The sequence below is a fragment of the Chiloscyllium plagiosum genome, chromosome 1 (genome assembly GCF_004010195.1).
Source record: "Chiloscyllium plagiosum isolate BGI_BamShark_2017 chromosome 1, ASM401019v2, whole genome shotgun sequence".
In the NCBI taxonomy this organism is placed as follows: Eukaryota; Metazoa; Chordata; class Chondrichthyes; order Orectolobiformes; family Hemiscylliidae; genus Chiloscyllium; species Chiloscyllium plagiosum.
The window spans coordinates 88,596,804-88,617,164 of NC_057710.1; the positions used below are offsets into that span (position 1 = coordinate 88,596,804).

General features: G+C 42.3%; 1 protein-coding gene and 1 long non-coding RNA gene across 3 annotated transcripts in view; one reads left to right on the forward strand and one right to left on the reverse strand.

The window, feature by feature from the left end:
- The window catches only part of LOC122550433, a 55,225-nt gene that overhangs the window by 33,022 nt on the left and 1,842 nt on the right, over positions 1–20,361 (forward strand). The window lies entirely within an intron of this gene.
- spata18 (spermatogenesis associated 18) overlaps positions 1–20,361 on the reverse strand; it is a 67,922-nt gene that overhangs the window by 803 nt on the left and 46,758 nt on the right. Inside the window, exons 9-12 of the mRNA XM_043691102.1 lie at positions 20,103–20,278; positions 15,205–15,328; positions 10,667–10,741; positions 8,698–8,746 (exon numbers count right to left, since the gene is read on the reverse strand). Of these exons, the coding sequence (XP_043547037.1) occupies positions 8,698–8,746; positions 10,667–10,741; positions 15,205–15,328; positions 20,103–20,278 (424 nt within the window). The remainder of the gene's footprint in view (positions 1–8,697; positions 8,747–10,666; positions 10,742–15,204; positions 15,329–20,102; positions 20,279–20,361) is intronic.

A 20,361-nucleotide genomic window follows, 5' to 3' on the forward strand; every position in this document is an offset into this window, starting at 1 on the left:
ATAGTGTGATTTTCCTGTCCCCAGTGTTGCAAAGGATGGGACTGGTCTCGTTGCTGTGGAATGCTCCAAGAGGTTGAAACATTCCATATCACCTGTCCTTTATGGATAAATTTGTAAAGAACCACATCTTTGACCATACGTCCATCAGGAAGTTGTCAGCATGTTGCATCCTTGAGACCTTGCAGGAAAAGGAGAGGGTGGATCTTATCAGGTTGTTCCCTGAGCAGACTGTCAAAGTCATTGGCAAAATGTCTCATCATCACAACATTTCCACAAACATTGCTTGGCTGGTGGTGAGGAGGGCACTGCCCATCAAATCCTTCATGTACACCCAGTCGGTCAGTGCCACTGCACGCTGCCCTTGAAGCGGTTCCAAGGGGATCTCCTGCTGGAACGTGCCTTTGTAAAGGAAGTCTGAAGACAGATGCAGTGGTTCTTATCGAGGCTTGCTCCAAGCAGCTCCATCATGCAGGGCTGGGGGCTGTATGGGCTGTTCCCAGGATGCACACTGCATCTGGAGGACCTTAACTTGCTGAAAGATTCTCCTTGGTCTGCCCGAAACAAATTGGTCTTCCAGTGGAAAAATATTGATCTCAACCAAGTGTTATAGATACATTCCAAGATCCAGGAATATGTGCTGAGGGACACACCAAAGCTTTTGAGTTTGTTGTAACTATTGAGAAAGTCAAACCCAATGTTTGCTTTTTTCTCCATATGCAAAGACTGTATAGATCTGAACACAGAGTCCTATGTGATAGAGCTTCTTGGACAAGCCCAGACAAGAACCACTGCATCTCTCTTCAGATTTCCTTTGCAAGGGCACATTCCATCAGGAAATCTGTGACAGTCCCTACCGTCTCACAGCTGCTTCAAGGGCAGCGTGTGATGGCATAGACCAACTGGGCATACACGATGGATCTGACGGTCAGTGCCCTTCTCACCATCAGTCAAGTAATGTCTTGGTGCTCAGTGGGTGGCACAGTGCCAGAGACCCGGGTTCAATTCCCGCCTCAGGCAACTGACTGTGTGGAGTTTGCACATTCTCCCCGTGTCTGCGTGGGTTTCCTCCGGGTGCTCCGGTTTCCTCCCACAGTCCAAAAATGTGCAGGTTAGGTGAATTGGCCATGTTAAATTGCCTGAAGTATTAGGTGCAGGGGTAAATGGAGAGGAATGGGTATGGGTAGGTTGCGCTTCGGCGGGTTGGTGTGGACTTGTTGGGCCGAAGGGCCTGTTTCCACACTACGTAATCTAAAAAGTTCTGGTGATGAGGCATTCTGTGTATGAATAAAGTATATTTTTTCCAATTTAAAAAATTCTGGTAAGAGTGCCCTGTGTTCAGCAGTGAGACATTTGTGGAAGAGTATCCTGCATTCGGGTGTTGCAGTTAGGCGTTTTGTGAAGAGTGAGCTATATTAGGAATGGTCGACCATTAATCAGAAGAAAGATAGCAAGCAGATAGTCAGAAAAGCCCCAGAGTTCTTCTCGCTCAAGAACAAATTTTCTGTATTAGAAAATGGTGAGAGTGATGGTTCCTTTGGGGAATACAGTTAGAGCCCAGCTGCATGTAAGGGGTGCAGTAAGAGATGCTAAACTATGGTGGTAGAAGATTCAATGGAGAGGGTATAGATAGGCATTTCTGTAGCCACAGACATGACTCCATGATGGTATGTTGCATGGGGCCAGATAAGAATATTACTGTTTGGTTGCAGGGTATTCTGAAGGGAGATGGTGAACAGTCAGAGGTTGTGGTTCATATTCGGACCAACAACATAGATAGAAAGAGGGATGAGGCATAGCAGATTAAAAAACAGTACCCCAGAGGTTGGATTCTCTGGATTACTCCTGGTGCCATGCGCTGGTTAGTCTAGGAATAGGGAGACAGAAGAAATCTATGTATGGATGAAGATTTGAAACATAAAGGAGGGCTTTAGAATACTGGATCAGTGGAATACCTCTGGAAAGGTGGGACCTGTACAAGTCCAAGGGATTGCACCTGAAGCACCACTCTCTGTGTGAAAACTGTCCCTGCACTTCTCCACTAAACTTTCCCCCTCTTACCTTGAACCTGCGTCTTCTTTATAGTTGAGCTTTCCACCCTGAGAAAAAGCCTCTGACTATCCACTACAAGTGAGGCAGGTAGAGGGATCCTGAATTTAATATTGCAAGAGACTCAGTTCTTGGCCTTGTCTAACAGGTAAATGGTACTTACTTCCTGTATGAATGAGGAGAAAGGCTGTAGGGAGGATGGGAAAACTCACTACTGCACTGTGGTCCAGGAGGCTATTTATTGCCACCAATAAAAGAGACAAGAGGTCATGTTTGGAGAATATCAGAAATTAGTAACAAAATTAAAGAAAACATTAAAGAAATGAAAGAACTTTCAAGGGTTATAATCTCTGGATTATTGTCCAAGCCACATGCAAATTGACACAGAGATAAGATAATTAGGGAAGTAAACAGGTGACTAACACTCTGGTATGGGCAAGAGGGGTTCTATTTCATGGGCACTGGCAACAGTACTGGGCCTAGAAGGAACTGAACCATTGGGATGAGCTCCATCTGAACCGATCTGGGTCCAGGATCCTAGCTGAACGGCTAAATAGGTGGTCAGAAGGACTATAAATTGGCAGAAGAACTCAGAAAGAGGTTATTAAAGTTTCCAGAATGACTGAAAACACAGGGTATGGAAAGGCTCAGGAATCAAAATTCAGGCACAGTTGATAAAGGGATAGCAATGAGAAGGGAAGCAGTCAATGCAGCACAACGGGTGTTGTACTTAAATCACTCAATATATAAAACAAGGTAAATGAGCTTATAGCGCAGATTGAAATTGGCAGATTCAATGTTGTGAGTATCAGAGACATGGCTGTAAATGGGTTTTGGGCGGAACTAAATATCCAAGGTTATGCGCTCAATCGAAAGGACCCATAAATGGGCAGAGGGGATGGGGTCACCTTCTTAAAGAGAAATGAATAAAATCAATAGCAAGAAGCAATATCGGGTCAAAGGCATAGAACCTGTACAGGTAGAATTGAGGAACCACAAAGGAAAAAAAGACTGTGTTGGGAGTTGTGTACAAGCCTCCTCGCAGTAGTCAGGATGTGCGGCAGCAAATAAATCAGGAGATATAAAAGCATGTTAGAAAGGGACTATTATAATAATCCTGGGGGACTCCAATATGTAAGTGGACTGGGAAAATCAGGTTGGTAGCAGACCTCAAGAAAAGGAATTCGTTGAATATCTACAAGATGGTTTTTATTTTGCAGCAGCTTGTGGTGGAACACATTAGGAAACAGGCAATACAGGATTTGGTGGTGTGTAATGAGACAGACTTGATTAGGGAACTTAAGATGAGGGAATCCTTAGGGAACAATGATCACAACATGATAGAATTCATCCTGCAGTTTGAGAGGGAGAAGCTGGAATCAGATGTAATGGCATTACAATTGAGTAAAGGTAACAACAAAGACACTAGGGAGGAACTGGCCAGAGTTGTTTGGAAGGGAAGCCGAGCAGGGAAGATGGTGGAGCAGCAATGACAGGAGTATCTGGGGGTAATTCAGGAGCCATAGCAGAAATTCATCTCAAGGAAGAAGAGACATACTAAGGGGATGACAAGGCAACCATTGCTGACAAGGGAAGGCAGGGATAAGATAATAACAAAAGAATAGCAAACAATATGGTGAAGATTAGTGGTAAGCCAGACGATTGGGCAGCCATTAAAAAACTAACAAAGGACAACTAAAAACATAATAAGAGGACAGAAGTTGAAATATGAGGATAAGCTAACTAGTCATGTAAAAGAAAATTTCAAGAGCTTTTGTCGATATATAAAAGGTAAGAGAGAGACAGGAGTGGACATTGGATCTTGAAAAATGAGGCTGGAGAAGTAGTAATGGGGACGAAAAGAATGGCAGAGGAACTGAATATGTACTTTACATCAGGTTTTCACATGGAAGACACCAGTAGCATACCAGAACTTCAAGAGAGTCAGGGGTAGATGTGAGTTCAGCAGCTGTCATTAAGGAGAAGTACTGGGAAAGCTGAATGGTCAGAAGATGGATAAATCACCTGGACCAGAAGGACTACCCCCAGCGTCTGAAGGAGATAGCTGGGGAGATTGTAGAGGCATTGTTGGTGATCTTTCAGGAATAACTAGAGTCAGGGAGAATCCCAGAGGATGGAAATATGGCTAGCATTACAATTCTATTTACAAAGGGAGGGAGACAGAAGACAGGAGACTATAGGCCTGCTAGCCTGACCTCAGTCCTTGGTAAGATTTTAGAGTTCATTATTAAGGACTAAATTGCAGAGTACTTGGAAGTGCATGGTAAAATAGGCCGGAATCAGCACGGCTTGGTAAAGGCAGAGATCATGCCGGATAGGTCTGTTAGAATTCTTTGAGGAGGCAATGAGCAAGGTAGGCACTGCAGAGCCAGTGGACAAGATCTAGTTCAGGATTTTCTTATGGTTAACATAGCATTCAGGCTAGGAAGGTATATGCAATGTTAGCATTCTCTTCAAGGGAGCTAGAATACAAGAGCAGGGATGTACAGCTGGGACTGTATAAGGCTGTGGTCAGACCGCATTTAGACATCAACTAGCCACGAAACGACACGACCAGCTATCCCTAGTAGCCACACACGCAGACGACAAGCAACATGAATTTGACTGGGACAACACTACCATTATAGGGCAAGCCAAACAAAGAACAGCCAGGGAATTCCTAGAAGCATGGCACTCATCCACAAACTCCATCAACAAACACATAGACCTGGACCCAATATACCGGCCACTACAGCGGACAGCTGAAACTGACAACCGGAAGCGGCAAGGACAGGCCACTATAAATGCCGGAGGAAACACCACAGAAGCGCTTCACAGGAGGCTCCCAAGCACTGAGGATGTCACCTAGACAGGGGATGAAACGTTTGCAACAAAAACTTCCAGCTCGGTGAACAGAACCACAACAACGAGCACCCGAGCTACAAATCTTCTCCCAAACTTTGAGCATTCAGAATACTATAGAGTCATAGTGACATACAGCATGGAAACAGACCTTTCAGTCCAATTCACCCATGCCAATCAGGTTTCCTGAACGGAACTAGTTCCATTTGCTTGGCTTTGACCCATACCTTTCTAAACCTTTTTTTATTTATGTAGCTGTCCAAATATCTGTTAAATGTGGTATTTGTACCTGCCTCTGCAACTTCCTCTGGCAGCTCATTCCATAATTGCACCACCCTCTGCATGAAAAAGTTACTCCTCAGGTCCTTTGTAACCTCTCCCCTCTCACCATAAACCTATGCCCTCTAGTTTTGGATTCCTTTACCTTTGAAAAAATACCTTGGCTCTTGGCCTTATCTGTGCCTCTCATGATTCTATAGGTCACCCCTCAGCCTCTGATGTTCCAGGGAAAAATCTCCCAGCCTGTCTAGCCTCTCCTTATAATTCAAATCTTCCAGTCCAGGTAACAGCTTTTGTAAGCAGGGCTGAGCTCCTTATCTAAGGAAGGATATACTGGCATTGGAGGGGTTCAGAGGAGGTTCATAAGAATGAGCCCAAAGATGAAGGGCTTTTCTATGACGCGCTGTACTCGATGGAGTTTACTGAGAGGCCTGAATAGAGTTGACATGGAAAAAATGTTTCCAGTAGCATGAGAGTCTAGGACCCAAGACATTGCCTTAGAGTGAAAGGACAGCCCTTTAGAACTGAGATGAGAAGTTTCTTCAGCCAGAGGGTGGTGAATCTGCGGAATGTTTTGCTGTAGAGGGCTGTGGAGTCATCGAGTATACTTAAGACAGAGTTGGGTAGATTCTTGACTAGTAAGGGGATCAAAGATTACAGGGAGAAGGCAGGAGAATGGGACTGATATACATATGCGAGAAAGTGAGGACTGCAGATGCTGGAGATCAGAGTCGAAAAGTGTGGCACTGGAAAAGAACAGCAGATCAGGTAGCACCCGATGAGCAGGAGAGTTGATGTTTCGAATGTAAGCCCTTCATCAGGAATGTTATGAAATGTCGACTCTCTTGCTCCTCGGATGCTGCCTGACTGGCTGTGCTTTTCCAGCACCACACTTTTCGACTCTGAAAAACAGATGCCATGTTCAAATGGCAGAGCAGACGCAATGGGCCAAACGGCCCATTCTGCTCCTCTATCTTATGCTCTTATAGTATTGATGATCACAAGTTAGTTGTATGTTGATGAAATGGAAACCTATTCTGTTAATGAAATCATCTGCATTATGAAATGGTGCTCTCAGTGTAATGTCTGTACAGTCTACAGCTCCCTGCACCTGGGAGAGGCCAGCTATATTGGCCAAATCCTACAACTCAGTCTGTAAAACGGACCTTGTCACAGGAATGTGAGAGGAAGTGGCACAAACTGCATCAATAACAGTCTCGATATGTTTATAGGTTGAGGATTGAGGTGATCCCACACAGGTTCCCAGGTGGAAGCAGCCAACTGCATGCAAAATCTGGAGCAGCTATCACTTTAACAGCCCAGGGCATGATGACCCTTCAGGTCGCCGGTCTGGGTCCAATGAAATACACACTCTGTGGCAGTGTCCCGGCATATCCTCAGTCTGAAACAACGATAGATGTCAGTTTTCTGAAAGAAATAGCATCAAAGAAAATGGACTCTGAGCCTCCTGTACGTTCTCCTGACAAGAATTGAGAATATTATAAAACAAGGTGTAAGAAATTGAACTCTCTGTCCAGCAGTGGATTTTGTGTTTTCTTCAGATGGCACTGATTTGTCTTGGCTCTACATTATGACTGGAGGTTTCTCACTATGAATCTGTCATGGCTGTGCTGGGAGTACTGGATGCTGTCAGTCAGTTTTGTCACTGGAAGTACCACTCTAGGAACTAGCTCTGATAAGCTCACCTTAACAGGCATTCCGATAGCAAGAGCCAGTCCATCTGTATTTGACAATGTCGTGACAAAACACTAACCAATAAATAAATTGCAAACCCACTGGAATGGCATATGTGATGTTCTACCTCATGTTCTGCTTGAAACTATGAGACACTGGCAATTATCTCAATCAAAATGTTTCATTAGAATTTTGTGGTACCACACAAAAGACAGTTTGAATTGCTTTGGTCTCCACTTGCACTGTGTGGGGCTTATGTCTGCCCACATAATGTCTTAAAGCTGCAACATTATAGTAAGATTCTGTCTGGAATTAGACTTATTGTAACAGTAAGAAAAATACAGTGTGCTGCACAAAGCAGGAGTATTTTAAGAAAAATAGACAGTTAGTTTGCATTCATTTTATCTCCTCCTTTCAAAAACACATTTTACAAAGGATTATTATTCCAAAGTAGGAGGGCATCAGAATGACATATCCCAGGGAGATGGTTAGGGGTGGGGGGATCTTTGCCAGGGCTCCACTCTTTCCCTTCCACCAATAATCAAACAGTTGAAAGGGGCATTATGCATTCCTGACTTTGCGAAAAGAGCCAGGGCTGACGGAAGAACATTCCGCAATATCCCTGCTGGTTGTCAGCTGATAGTATCCCAGCTCACGCTTTTAAGACCACATGCTCCTACCACTGGCTTACTGACAGTCACAGCATGGGAGAAATTCACTGTGCAAAAATCCACTCCCTGACCAGGAGACACCGTCTTTGGTTCCAACATTCCCACAGACAGGGAGCACTATAAGTGACATGGACGTCCATATTACCATGGCACTTGGGATGAAATCAACCCAGGGTAGCAACTAATAATCCCACAATTCTGGCAGCAATGTAGTGCTTAATAAATATAGGCACCATTGTCATCACTATTACTTTTCACTTTTTAATCTAGCAACCTTACAAATACACTGATATTATTATCCAGCAACTTTACAAATACACTGCTATTATAAGTGTATGATTTCATTGCAGGGAGTCAGATGCTCCCAACATAGAGTGACCTGTGAGAGATGTGGACACAAAATCTTTAGCACATGTTCCATCAATCTATACAAATGCTCCCCACCACCTATCCCATCCCCCCAATACCTGGTTAATTCTTCCTCTGCAAGCACCTCAGATATATTTGTATCAAATCACTTGTTTGTTATCTTTGCTCAAGTGTTCATTTGCTAAAAATATACAAGGTCAATCTATCTAGTTAAAAAAAGTCTTTACATCTTATATGACTCAGATACACCCAACGGAATTAGGACATCTAATGCAGTTTGGTTAACTGCTTTTATAGTGAGCATTATGAAACACACACATTAACCACACCCTCAAATAGATTAAATTAACAAATAGGAATTAATCACAATCCTCAAAACAACAAATGGAAGTAAACTTTTGATACTTAGGACAAACTAATTCATCTAATCATCTAATTGCCCACTTCCTCCCTCATCACCAACAGTCTGCAATCATTTTAGAAACTTCTGCTAAAGAGACTTCAATTGTCAAGCTCCTTGTCATACTTCCTCAGAGAGCCGTTACAGATCCTTCTCGAAAAGTCCCAGACTCGAGCATTTTCCCCCATTAAGCATATATCAATGCAATGATACCTCGGTTTGTAATCTGCATTGATGTAATGCATCAAGTACAGAAACTCATGAACCAACCAAGTAAATGAAACCATTACATTGCTTTGAGAAATGTACCATGTATTCACAAACAAACCTCTCAACTACTTCATACTGTTGCATTAAAAATGCTTTCTTACTTACTGGGACTAATGCTCCGTCTGATGGGGGAAGGACTACGGCTTCGAGAAGTCTGTAAAAACACAAGATAAAATGTAAGCTCTCAATCTTACAGCTGTGAAACAACTGTTCATTTTCACTGCATGAAACAAGAAATGTTTAAAGAAAATGCAAGGAGACAGTCAAGAAGGTGCAATCATCAAACCTACCCAGTGCAGCTCAAAATCAAGGCAAAGGACTTATTCCAATTCTCACTGATCCTCAGTGGAGCCCCCTCACAGATATTAGGCAAACCACAATAACATGTTAACTCAAAATCAATGACCATTATTAATAGATGGGACTGACAGCTAAAACATACTTCATGTGTCATTACTACAACTTCCAGCAAAATAGTAGAGGCAGGAGTGTTCTCTGGATCCATCATTTTCGTGAAATGGTTACCTCAAGAATTGTATCAGCAATGCAAATTAAAGCCTGAAAAACTGTCAAATAGGCCATGGTCCAGGTAATCTGCATTAATGCTCATCCCCTGTGGGTATTCTACTCCCAAGGTGGAATTCTCTGTTTCTTCAACACAATGGTCTTGATTTTAAGAGGGTTTCTTTTCCTGGAGGCATAAAGCCAAGCAAGTGCAGGTCACAAAATTGCATACATAATGTTTTGCAGATCATGAGATGACCAGCTTCTTAGCAACTTTGCTGGTGGCCAACCCTGGCATCAGTAAGGTTCCCTTAAAGATTTTAAAGATCTCAGTTCAATCACCCTTCAAAATCATAAACTCAAGGGTGTACAAATTAAATTTATATACTTTCTCCTCACAATTTAAGTCTTTAAAGATTTTTAGTGAATCTGCATGGTGCCTCTTCAAAACCAATATATTCTTCCTGTCATCTTCTGCGACAACTTTGCATAAATGTACTTGTTCTGAATGAAATATTGGATAGCTCATAGATAACACGTGACATCCTACCAATATATTGATTGGGATTCTGTCAGGTCAATGGGGTCTCTCCAAACAGTCAGAGAACCAGTTGGGAAACCCCGTCTGTTCTGTGAGAAAGACCCAATGGAATAAAGTGCCTTTCAGACACATAAACAGTCACCACCTGACCATCCTCAAGGTTCAGATCCCTGCCTGGGGTATGTCCGAACTATCAGGAACTGTGGGCAAATCAAAGGCTCACAGTTCATCATGCTATTAGTGTCAGTGGGATACAGGTTGTTCAGCTGTAAAATGCATTTCATTAAGGTGAGTTTGATACAATGCGATGGATGAATTGGGGACACTGTTTCTAAAGCGCAAACTTCTAAAATGTATGCCGGCTGTATCTTAATTACATCGTCTACACTTTAAGTGCTGTTTCTAAAGCACAACTTTTCTGTAATGTGGGTTTGCACAGGATCAAAGCTATCGGGTTATGGGAGAACTACCTGTATGTGGCTGATGACAACACTGTAGCAATTTGCATTTTAAATGTTTGCATTTTAAAAGTGGCAAATGGGTATTGTCTGTGTATTGAAATGGGTTTACTGATTAACTCATCAATATTTCTGGAGCCAAGATTTCTTTTTAAACCATTTTGAGACAGGGAGCCCCGGGTTGATAATGGGAGTTTGTTTGCACTGAGACAGTTTTATGCTCAAACAGAGTAAACATTGAGGAGTATTAGCTTGCTTTCAGGTTATAAGAGTCAGGAATTGTTTTTGGTTTGCTCAGGGAAAAGATTCATGCCTTGGAAAGTATTTGGTTTCAGTTTGCAGAAGTCTGGGTTGGAGTTAGTCATGTTTCTTCCATATAACATGACTTATAATCCCAGTCAAAAGCAGGAGTCCAAACCATCCTTGCAACCCCCGACACTCCCAGCTGAGGTAAATTTAAGAAATTAGATTTAAAAAACACAATTAAATCTACATTAACTATGTCTGATAATTAAAGACCATTGCTGTAAAGTGTATGAGTCACAGCAATCATCATTTCAAAATAACCTACCAGTGCACGGGCTGGACTGGTAGAGCGAGAGCGGGTTGGACTGGAACTTCTGCTTCGGCCTTTACTTGGCGACCACTGATAAATGAAATTGCAAAGGTTACCAATAAAATTGGACACATTTACCCTTTGGTGCATAAGGTGCATATGCATGCAGCCATGCAACATTCGAGAAACCCCATATACATTTAATCATGCTCTACCGAATGACTTCCGTGCTGGTTCAGACATACCACACACAATACTCAGGTGTCTATGCAGGAACAACAAAAAATGAGAGAGAATGCTGCTTTTACTATAAGGTCTGAACAATTCTATTGCTTTGTGGAAATGGAGTACAATTCTGTGAAAGCTGCCAGAAAATATTCACTGCCAAATGGAATCGCTTTTTAATTGTATGATTGCAGGAAATATTTTTATGTAATGTAGTCACCAATTTATGGAAAACAATATAACAAGGATATGTTTAAAGGATATGTGGAAAAGCACATGGAAGATATAGAGTGTAGGGAAATAGATGGTGACATCTTGAAAAATGTCCATATTACAGAGGAGGAAGTGCTGGATGACTTGAAACACATAAAAGTGGATAAATCCCCAAGACCTGATCTAGAGGTTGGCTAATGTGGTGCCACTATTTAAGAAAGGTGGTAAGGATAAGCCAGGGAACTATATACCGGTGAGCCTGACATTGGTGATGGGCAAATTGTTGGAAGGAATCCTGAGGGACAGGATGTACATGTACTTGGAAAAGCAAGGACTAATTCGGGATAGTCAACATGGCTTTGTGTGTGGGAAATCATGTCTCACAAACTTAACTGAGTTTTTTGAAGAAGTAACAAAGAGGATTGATGAGGGCAGAGCGGTAGATGTGATCTATATGGACTTCAGTAAGGCGTTCGACAAGGTTCCCCATGGGAGACTGATTAGCAAGGTTAGATCTCATGGAATACAGGAAGAACTAGCCATTTGGATACATAACTGGCTCAAAGGTAGAAGACAGAGAGTGGTGGTGGACGGTTGTTTTTCAGACTGGAGGCCTGTGACCAATGGAGTGCCTCAAGGATCGATGCTGGGTCCTCTACTTTTTGTCATTTATATAAATGATTTGGATGTGAAGATAAGATGTATAGTTAGCAAATTTGTAGATGAGACCAAAATTGGAGGTGTAGTGGACAGCAAAGAAGGTTACCTCAGGTTACAACGGGATCTTGATTAGATGGGCCAATGGGCTGAGAAGTGTCAGATGGCATTTGATTTAGATAAATGCAAGGTGCTGCATTTGGGAAAGCAAATCTTAGCAGGACTTATACACTTAATGGTAAGATCCTAGGGAGTATTGCTGAACATTAGAGACCTTGGAGTGCAGGTTCATAGCTCCTTGAAAGTACAGTCGGAGGTAGATAGAATAGTGAAGAAGGCATTTGATATGCTTTCCTTTATTGGTCAGAGTGCAGGAGTTGGGAGGTCATGTTGCGGCTATACAGAATATTGGTTAGGCCACTTTTGGAATATTGTATGCAATTCTGGTTTCCTTCCTATCGGAAAGATTTTGTAAAACTTGAAAGGGTTCAGGAAAGATTTACAAGAATGTTGCCAGGGTTGGAGGATTTGAGCTATAGGGAGAGGATGAATAGGCTGGGGCAGTTTTCCCTGGAGTGTCGGAGGCTGAGGGGTGACCTTCTGGAGGTCATGAGGGGCATGGAAAGGGTAAATAGACAAGGTCTTTTCCCTGGAGTGGCGGAGTCCAGAACTAAAGGGCATAGGTTTAAGGGAGAGGGGAAAGATATAAGAGACCTAAGGGGCAACTTTTTCATGCAGAGGGTGGTACATGTATGGAATGAGTTTATAGAGGAATTGGTGGAGGCTAGTACAATTGCAACATTTAAAAGGCATCTGAATGGGTACAAAGAATAAAGAATAAAGAAAAGTTACAGCCCAGGAACAGGCCCTTCGGCTCTCCAAGCCTGAGCCGATCCAAATCTAATGTCTAAACCGGTTGCCCAATTCCTAAGCATCTGTATCTCTCTGCTCCCCACCTACTCATGTATCTGTCCAGACCCATCTTAAATGAATCTACCATGTCTGCGTCTACCACCTCTGCTGGCAACATGTTCCAGTCATCCACCACCCTCTGTGTAAAATACTTGCCGCATGTATCCCCCTTACACTTTTCACCTCTCACCTTGAAAGTATGACCTCTCGTTATTGAATCCCTCACCCTGGGAAAAAGCTTATCTCTATCCACCCTGTCTATACCCTTCATGATTTTGTAACCCTCAATCAGGTCCCCCTCAATCTCCTTTTTTCTAATGAAAACAACCCTAACGTACTCAACCTCTCTTCATAGCTAGCACCTTCCTCGTAAGCCTTCTCTGCACCCTCTCCAAAGCATCCACATCCTTTTGGTAATGTGGCGACCAGAATTGTACACAGTATTCTAAATGCAGCTGAACCAAAGTCTTATACAATTTCAACATGACCTGCCAGCTCTTATACTCAATACCCTGTCCGATAAGGGCAAGCATACCATATGCCTTCTTGACCACTCTATCCAGGAGAAAGTGAGGTCTGCAGATGCTGGAGATCAAAGTTGAAACTTTATTGCTGGAACAGCACAGCAGGTCAGGCAGCATCCAGGGAACAGGAGATTCGACGTTTCGGGCACAGGCCCTTCTTCAGGAATGAGCAGAGAGTGTTCAGCAGGAGAAGATAAAAGGTAGGGAGGAGGGACTTGGAGGAGGGGAGTTGGAAATGTGATAGGTGGAAAGAGGTCAAGGTGAGGGTGATAGGTCGGAGTAGGGTGGAGGCGGAGAGGTCAAGAAGAAGACTGCAGGTCAGGAAGGCGGTGCCGGGCTGGAAGGATCCGGCTGAGACAAGGTGGGGGGAGGGGGGATGAAGAAACTGGTGAAGTCCAAGTTCATCCCCTGCGGTTGGAGGGTTCCCAGTCGGAAGATAAGACGCTCCTCCTCCGACCGTCGGGTTGTTGTGGTTTGGCGGTGGATGAGTCCAATGACCTGCATATCCTCGGTGGAGTGGGAGGGGGAGTTGAAATGCTGTGCCACAGGTTGGTTGGGTTGGTTCGTCCGGGTGGCCCAGAGGTGCTCTATCCACTCTATCCACTCTATCCACCTGTGCAGCCACCTTCAGGGTACAATGGACCTGCACTCCCAGATCGCTCTGCTCATCAACTTTTTCCAAGGCTCTTCCATTCACTATATAATTTGCTCTAGAATTAGACTTGCCTAAATGCATCACCTCACATTTGTCTGGATTGAACTCCATCTGCCATTTCTCCGCCTAACTCTCCAGTCTATCTATATTCTCCTGTATTCTTTGACAATCCCTTATGCTTTCTGCTACTCCACCGGTCCTCGTGTCATCTGCAAACATGTTGATCAGACCAACAGTGCCCTCTTCCAGACCATTTATGTATATCACAAACAACAGTGGCCCCAGCACTAATCCCTGTGGAACACCACTGGTCACCTTTCTCCATTTCGAGAAACTACCTTCAACTACTGCTCTCTGTCTCCTGTTGCTCAATCAATTCTTTATCCACCTAGCTAGAACACCCTGCACACCATGTGACTTCACTTTCTCTATTAGTTTATTAGTTTACCATGGGGTATATGAACAGGAAGGGTTTGGAGGGATATGGGCCGGGTGCTGGCAAGTAGGATATCTGGTCGGCATGGAGGAGTTGGATCGAAGGGTCTGTTTCTGTGCTGTACATCTCTATGACTATATGGTAGTCATAAATGAAATGGGTCTCCTTGTCTCAAAACCTCAAGCATGGAGAGCTGCTTTGAATCCAGGACCTCCATTGCAATAATAGAGGGGCTAACATCAGGTCAGCATTAAGACCTTCAATGTAGAAAGGAGTGGAAAATATTTCAGTAGACCCTGTATAGTCATAGGTTTCCAAGCTGTTATCAGTATTAAACAATTCTCTGAAACCAGCATAAATAATCCCAATGGATTCTGCCTTCTTTTTTAGAGATCTCTAGGCAGCTCCATGAAATCTTCCACTGGTTGTCTCCAAACCAAACATTTCTTTGACCTGTTGTTCCCTGACTGGCTGCTCCTTGAATATTTGTGACAAGCCTGTCTTTTCTTTCCTTCTGTCCTCCGAAGAAGTCAACATTCATGTTCAAGAGTTAGAACTGTTAATTGTGAAGAACTTATGTATTCTCCTGATAGGTACAAGTTATGTTGAAAAACAAAACACTGTGGATGCTGTAAATCTGGAACAAACACAGAAAATGATGGAGAAATTCAGTAGGTCCTGTGGAGAGAGAAAAAGAGTGAATGTTCAAGTGTGACTCTTGTTCAGAACTGCAGCAGTACAGGACTTGAAAATCAATGTAAAGATCTTGGTAGGGTTGCTGGCCGAAGGGGAGCAGGGAGTGGTGGGGTGGGGTGGGGGGCTAAAGCCATAGAGCAATTTGAAATGTAAGAGTCAGATTTATAACCCACAATCTGTTGGTCTTTTTTAACTGTCTACTTTTAGCTGTTCCTCAACAGCTTAGCCAGCTCACCAGAGCGCCTCTTTTTGTGAATGCTTCTCCCTTAGCAATGATAGTGTCATTTTCCATCAGGGCTGGCCAGATGTGATAAACCACCAGCGGTGCAGTGAAATCTGAGTCATAGCTGCGGCGATACCTGGAGGGATGGAAAAAATGGTTATTTACTTTAAAATTCTACATTCACAGAAGATCCAGTCTGAATTGTGCAAACAAAAAACACCTTACAATAAATCTGCATAATAAACACTTGCAAATGTATGGTATTCTTGTGTAAATATTTTCATTCTCTCTCTTGTTTCCATTAAAATGCTATGTGTTGAATATTTTACTAATTTAAGTGTCAATCTTGATTCAGTTGTGGTTCTATCACCTCTGGGTCAGGCAGTTGTATATTCAAACAAGCTACAGCTCAGAAACTGGAGAATGAAACCTACACTGACACTCCAGTGACGTTTAAATGCGGCTTATGCTGTTCGGAATCCCAATTTCTTGTGCTAATGAGATGTTAGAACTACCATAGCATGATTTGAAAAACAGCAGGGCAGCCACATTCCTCATAACCTTCTATCACTGCTTGTGTTCTGGCTAAAAATCACACAACACCAGGTTATTGTCCAACAGGTTTAATTGGAAGCACACTAGCTTTCGGAGCGACGCTGTTAAGCCTTTCAACAGACAATCAATTTTTCAATGTATAATTTCAGTTACATCACACTGCAAATTTTTGCTATAAATTCTGTGTTACAATCGAGCCCTCCACTATCACCTGATGAAGGAGCATCGCTCCGAAAGCCAGTGTGCTTCCAATTAAACCTGTTGGACTATAACCTGGTGTTGTGTGATTTTTAACTTTGTACATCCCAGTCCAACACCGGCATCTCCAAATCATGTGTTCTGGCTGTTATCTATCCCTCAGACATCACCACTAAAACAGATTGCTGTGTAAAAACTGTGTGGTATATTTCCTTACATTACACCTCATATGTTAGCAAAGTTCAAAGTTACTTCATTGGTTGTTGGAGCATTTTGGCTTGTCCTGGGTTTGTGAAAGAACAATTCTTTCTTTTACTTTCTAACTGTTTGTGGCTATAACAACAATGTTAAGAATGGAGAGACAAACTGAAATGTATTATTGTATTTGGGGAAAAAGTTAAGTGAGCAGATGAGTTCTGTGTACTGACCTGAGTGATTTTTAAAGTTAAAGTTAAAAGCCTCCCCAATAAGATGACATTTCACCACGTCCTTCACTTAATTTAATTAAAATTAATTGAAATTTTAATTTTAATTCCTCATGTTTCACAGTTTCTTCACGCAAGTGGTAATTTACCAACTGTCCCTTGCAAAAAAAGTGCCAACACATTCTTTGTTAAATTCCATAACTTTCCATTCATTTCTGAGCTGTTAAAAACAATCAATTTAAAGTTAAAGATGTCAATTATTTTGTTCAATATCAAAACGATTAAGGTAGGAACCCAAGGTTTTGATGCACTTTAATGCTGAAAAGAGAATTGCAAAGATCAGTCCTGGGTCACAATTACTTACAAAATAATATTAATGATTTGCAGGATATCCTGTCACTAAGTTTACAGATGACGCTAAAGTAGATGCTTTGATGGCACTGTGCCTTTAAGAGAGTTGTTCTGTGCTGTTTCTCTTGCAGCCAGATGTTATCACAAAAGGTTACAAAATGTCTCCGACAGCCAGGCAGTTGGTAAACAGCTTTTGAGTTCTTCTTAGGTTTTCTTTAAATAATGAGTGGGCAGGGTCAGGACTTACGTAGAGCCAGGAAGTATTTTAGTTTTACCTTCATGTAGGAGAAGCTTTCTGCTGGCTGCTAAAGTTGACATCTTAGACAGTGAGGATTCCTCTTAAAAATCAAAAGGGTCAGATTGTTTCTTTCTTCTGAACTGGAGAAACACGGCACGTGAGAATCATAATTTCTATAAAGTTATGCCAATGGTTTCTTTTGCTGTGTGTTAACTGTCTCATAAGAATAACGTGTGGTGATTAAAGCTTAGTGGTGAAGCAATCAAATTATATCTGGAACATAGGGCCTTACACTGGCCTTTAAACAAAAATAAGATTTAGGATCTATGCTATCTCCTTAATGTACTTAATGTCTGGTCTAAAATAATGGGAAGACAAGTGGTGAGGACAACATGAAGTGTCTATGAGGAATATAGACATGTTAAGTAAGGAGACAAAAACCTGGCAGATAGAATATAGTATGAGGAAATGTGAGGTTGTGCACTTTGGCAGGAAGAACAGAGAAGCTGAAAATTATTTAAATGAAGAAACACTGCAAAACGTTACAGCACAGAGGAATCTGGGGGTCTCCGTGCATGAATCACAAAAAAGCTAGCATCCAAACTCAGCAGGTAATATGGAAGACAAATGGAAAGCCGACCTTTATTTCAAAGGGAATGAAGTGTAAAAATAGCGAGGTCATGCTAAAACTAAACAAGTCACCAGTTAGATCTTACTCAGAATCCTGTAAACAGTTTTGATCCTGTTATTAAAGGAAAGATATAATGGCATTGAATGCAGTTCAGAGAAGGTTGGCTAGGTTGAATCTGTCTTATAAGGAAAAGAGTTGGGATTGTACTCATTGGCTCATTGAATCTTAGAGAGGATACATTACTGACACATATAAGGTTTTTAGTGGGCTTGATAGGGTGGGTGCAAACAGGTTGTCCCTCTTATGGGACAGTCTAGTACCAGAAGGCATAATTTCAGAGCAAAGGGTCACTCACCTCATAGAGAGAAGTGAGAATAACTAAATAAATCAAAAAATTATTTTCTCAGCCCTGAATCAATTTAACCAAGCTGCCTCTACAGCACTCCATGGTACAAAGAATTCCAGATTCACTGCCCTCTGACAGAAAGAAATTCCTGCTCAAAATGCAAAATAATTAAAACAATACTGAAAAAAAAGAGATCATCTAAGTGACACCTCATGAGTCTACAGTAATTCAGAAGCCCAAAAGCTTCATTTCATTAGCAATGCATGATTAACATCAGCTTTCCAGAATTGCTTCCTTTCAATTATACTTTTACTGCAGAAAAACTAAAAAGGGGTCAGTTAACTCCATTAGACAGGCAGGAGGCTGGAAGAACACAGCAAGCCAGGCAGCATCAGGAGATGGAGAAGTTGACATTTTGGGTGTAACCCTTCTTCAGGACTGGGGGTGGGTGTGGGGGAAGCTGCAGATAAAGGGGGGGAGTGGGGGCATGGTGGTGAAGTGGGGATAGGTGGAGACAGGTAGAGGGTATGACCTGGTTGGTCAATGGGAGGAATGAATCCGGTTGATGGCAGGGAGCAGTAGAGGGGAGGGTGAGGGGCTGGGAAGGGAGTCAGGGGAGGGAAGGGAGGTTATTTAGAATTGGAGAACTCAATGTAGGCTGCCCAGGTTGAAGATGAGGTGTTGTTCCTCCAATTTGCGGTTTGGGTTACCTCAGTTGGCTGGATGGCTGGTTTGTGATGCAGAGTGATGCCAACACCACACCAGTTGAAATTATCATGATGGATTCTCCTTCTCAACCTCTCCGCTCATCTGAGGCATGGCGACCCTCAGGATAAACCACTACTAGTTGTCTCTGTCTGTCTGTCTGCCCCCCCCCCCCTCTCTCTCTCCCCCGCTCTCTGTCTAATGAGAGCACAGTCCTATGGTCCAGTTGGACTATGATGACTACTTTATTGCAGAGAAAGTAAAAATTAGATTAATGCATTGTTTTCCCCTTAAAAAGAAAACATAGAGTCTAGAAACAATTGTTAGCCATCTAAGTAGATAAACATTGGCATATTTACAGTGCAAATCTTGAGGATTTTCACTGCACTCCCTTTATGGTAAGTATATCATTTCTTGACAGGGAGACCAAAACTGCATGCAATACACCAAGTAGGTCTCACCAAGGCACTGTATAACTGCAACAAGACATCCCTACTTCAGAACTTAAATTGCCTTGCACTGAAGGCCAATATACCATTTGCCGTTCCGATTGCTTGCAGGCCTGTCTGTCTATTTTAATAGGATCTGTGTGTCCTTGACACCAGCCATTGTACATCCATATTTCCTAATACACCAGTATATAAATAATACCCTTCCTTTCTGTTTTTCACACTGGTGTGCACCTTCATATTCAGTCAATTGTACCACACCTGCCATGTGTTTGCCCACTCACTCAACCTATCTAAAGTACCCCGAAATCTCTTGCAACCTTCGCATCGTCCAAAATCTCACCCAGTTTTGTGTCATCAGCAAATGTGGAAACATTGCATTTGGTTCCCTCATCCAAGTCATTTACATATGTTGTGAATAGCTGGGTCTAAGCACTGATCCTTGCAGTACCCCACTAGTCACTGCCTGCCACTCAGAAAAAAATCCATTTATTCCCATTCTGCTTCCTGCTTGTTAACCAATTCTCAACACATGTCAATGTATTCCCTCCATGTTCCATGTGGTTTAACTTCAGCTTAAAGTACCTCAAAACTATCCCGTTGGTTACTCTGAAACTTTTGTAATTTAAAATTAAAATATAAAAATTATATTAATCTATTAAGACTCTTTCCTTCTCCAAAATGGGGACAGTCCTTCTTCAACTAGGACACCATTCATGAACTTTTGACATGCATAGTCTTCTTATGAATGTAATATCTCTGACATGAAAATTGGTTCCCTAAAAGACATGCTTTTGTCAAGTATCTTGGACATTCAGAAAATTTTAAAGTATTTTACAGCCAGTTGGTGCTTCTTGAGTGTAGCTACTGCTGTGATTTCAGGAAATGGAGCAGCAACTTTGCACAATGATGCATTACTTTGCTCATTCTTTCTCGAGATATGTCAGAGGCTACTTGCTGACTGGAAACACTAAGGTTTAGTTCATTTTCATAACTAGAAGGCGACTCTCACTTTTTCTCATTGAAGAGTTCACCATCTGTTGTGAAGGCAATACCAAGTGGAGGCTCCAATGTCTGCATGGCAAAGGCTACACGACACACGTCACGGATAAAACTGCTGATCAATATGAAGTCGACCTCAGATGGAAGGGAAATCTTTGGATTGATGCTCATGCTGCGTATCACATCCTGTTGAAATACAGGGGTTTTTTAAGCAGGTTATTCTATAGTTACATGTGTCTGTAAGTCCACTACAAATATTCTAGATAATT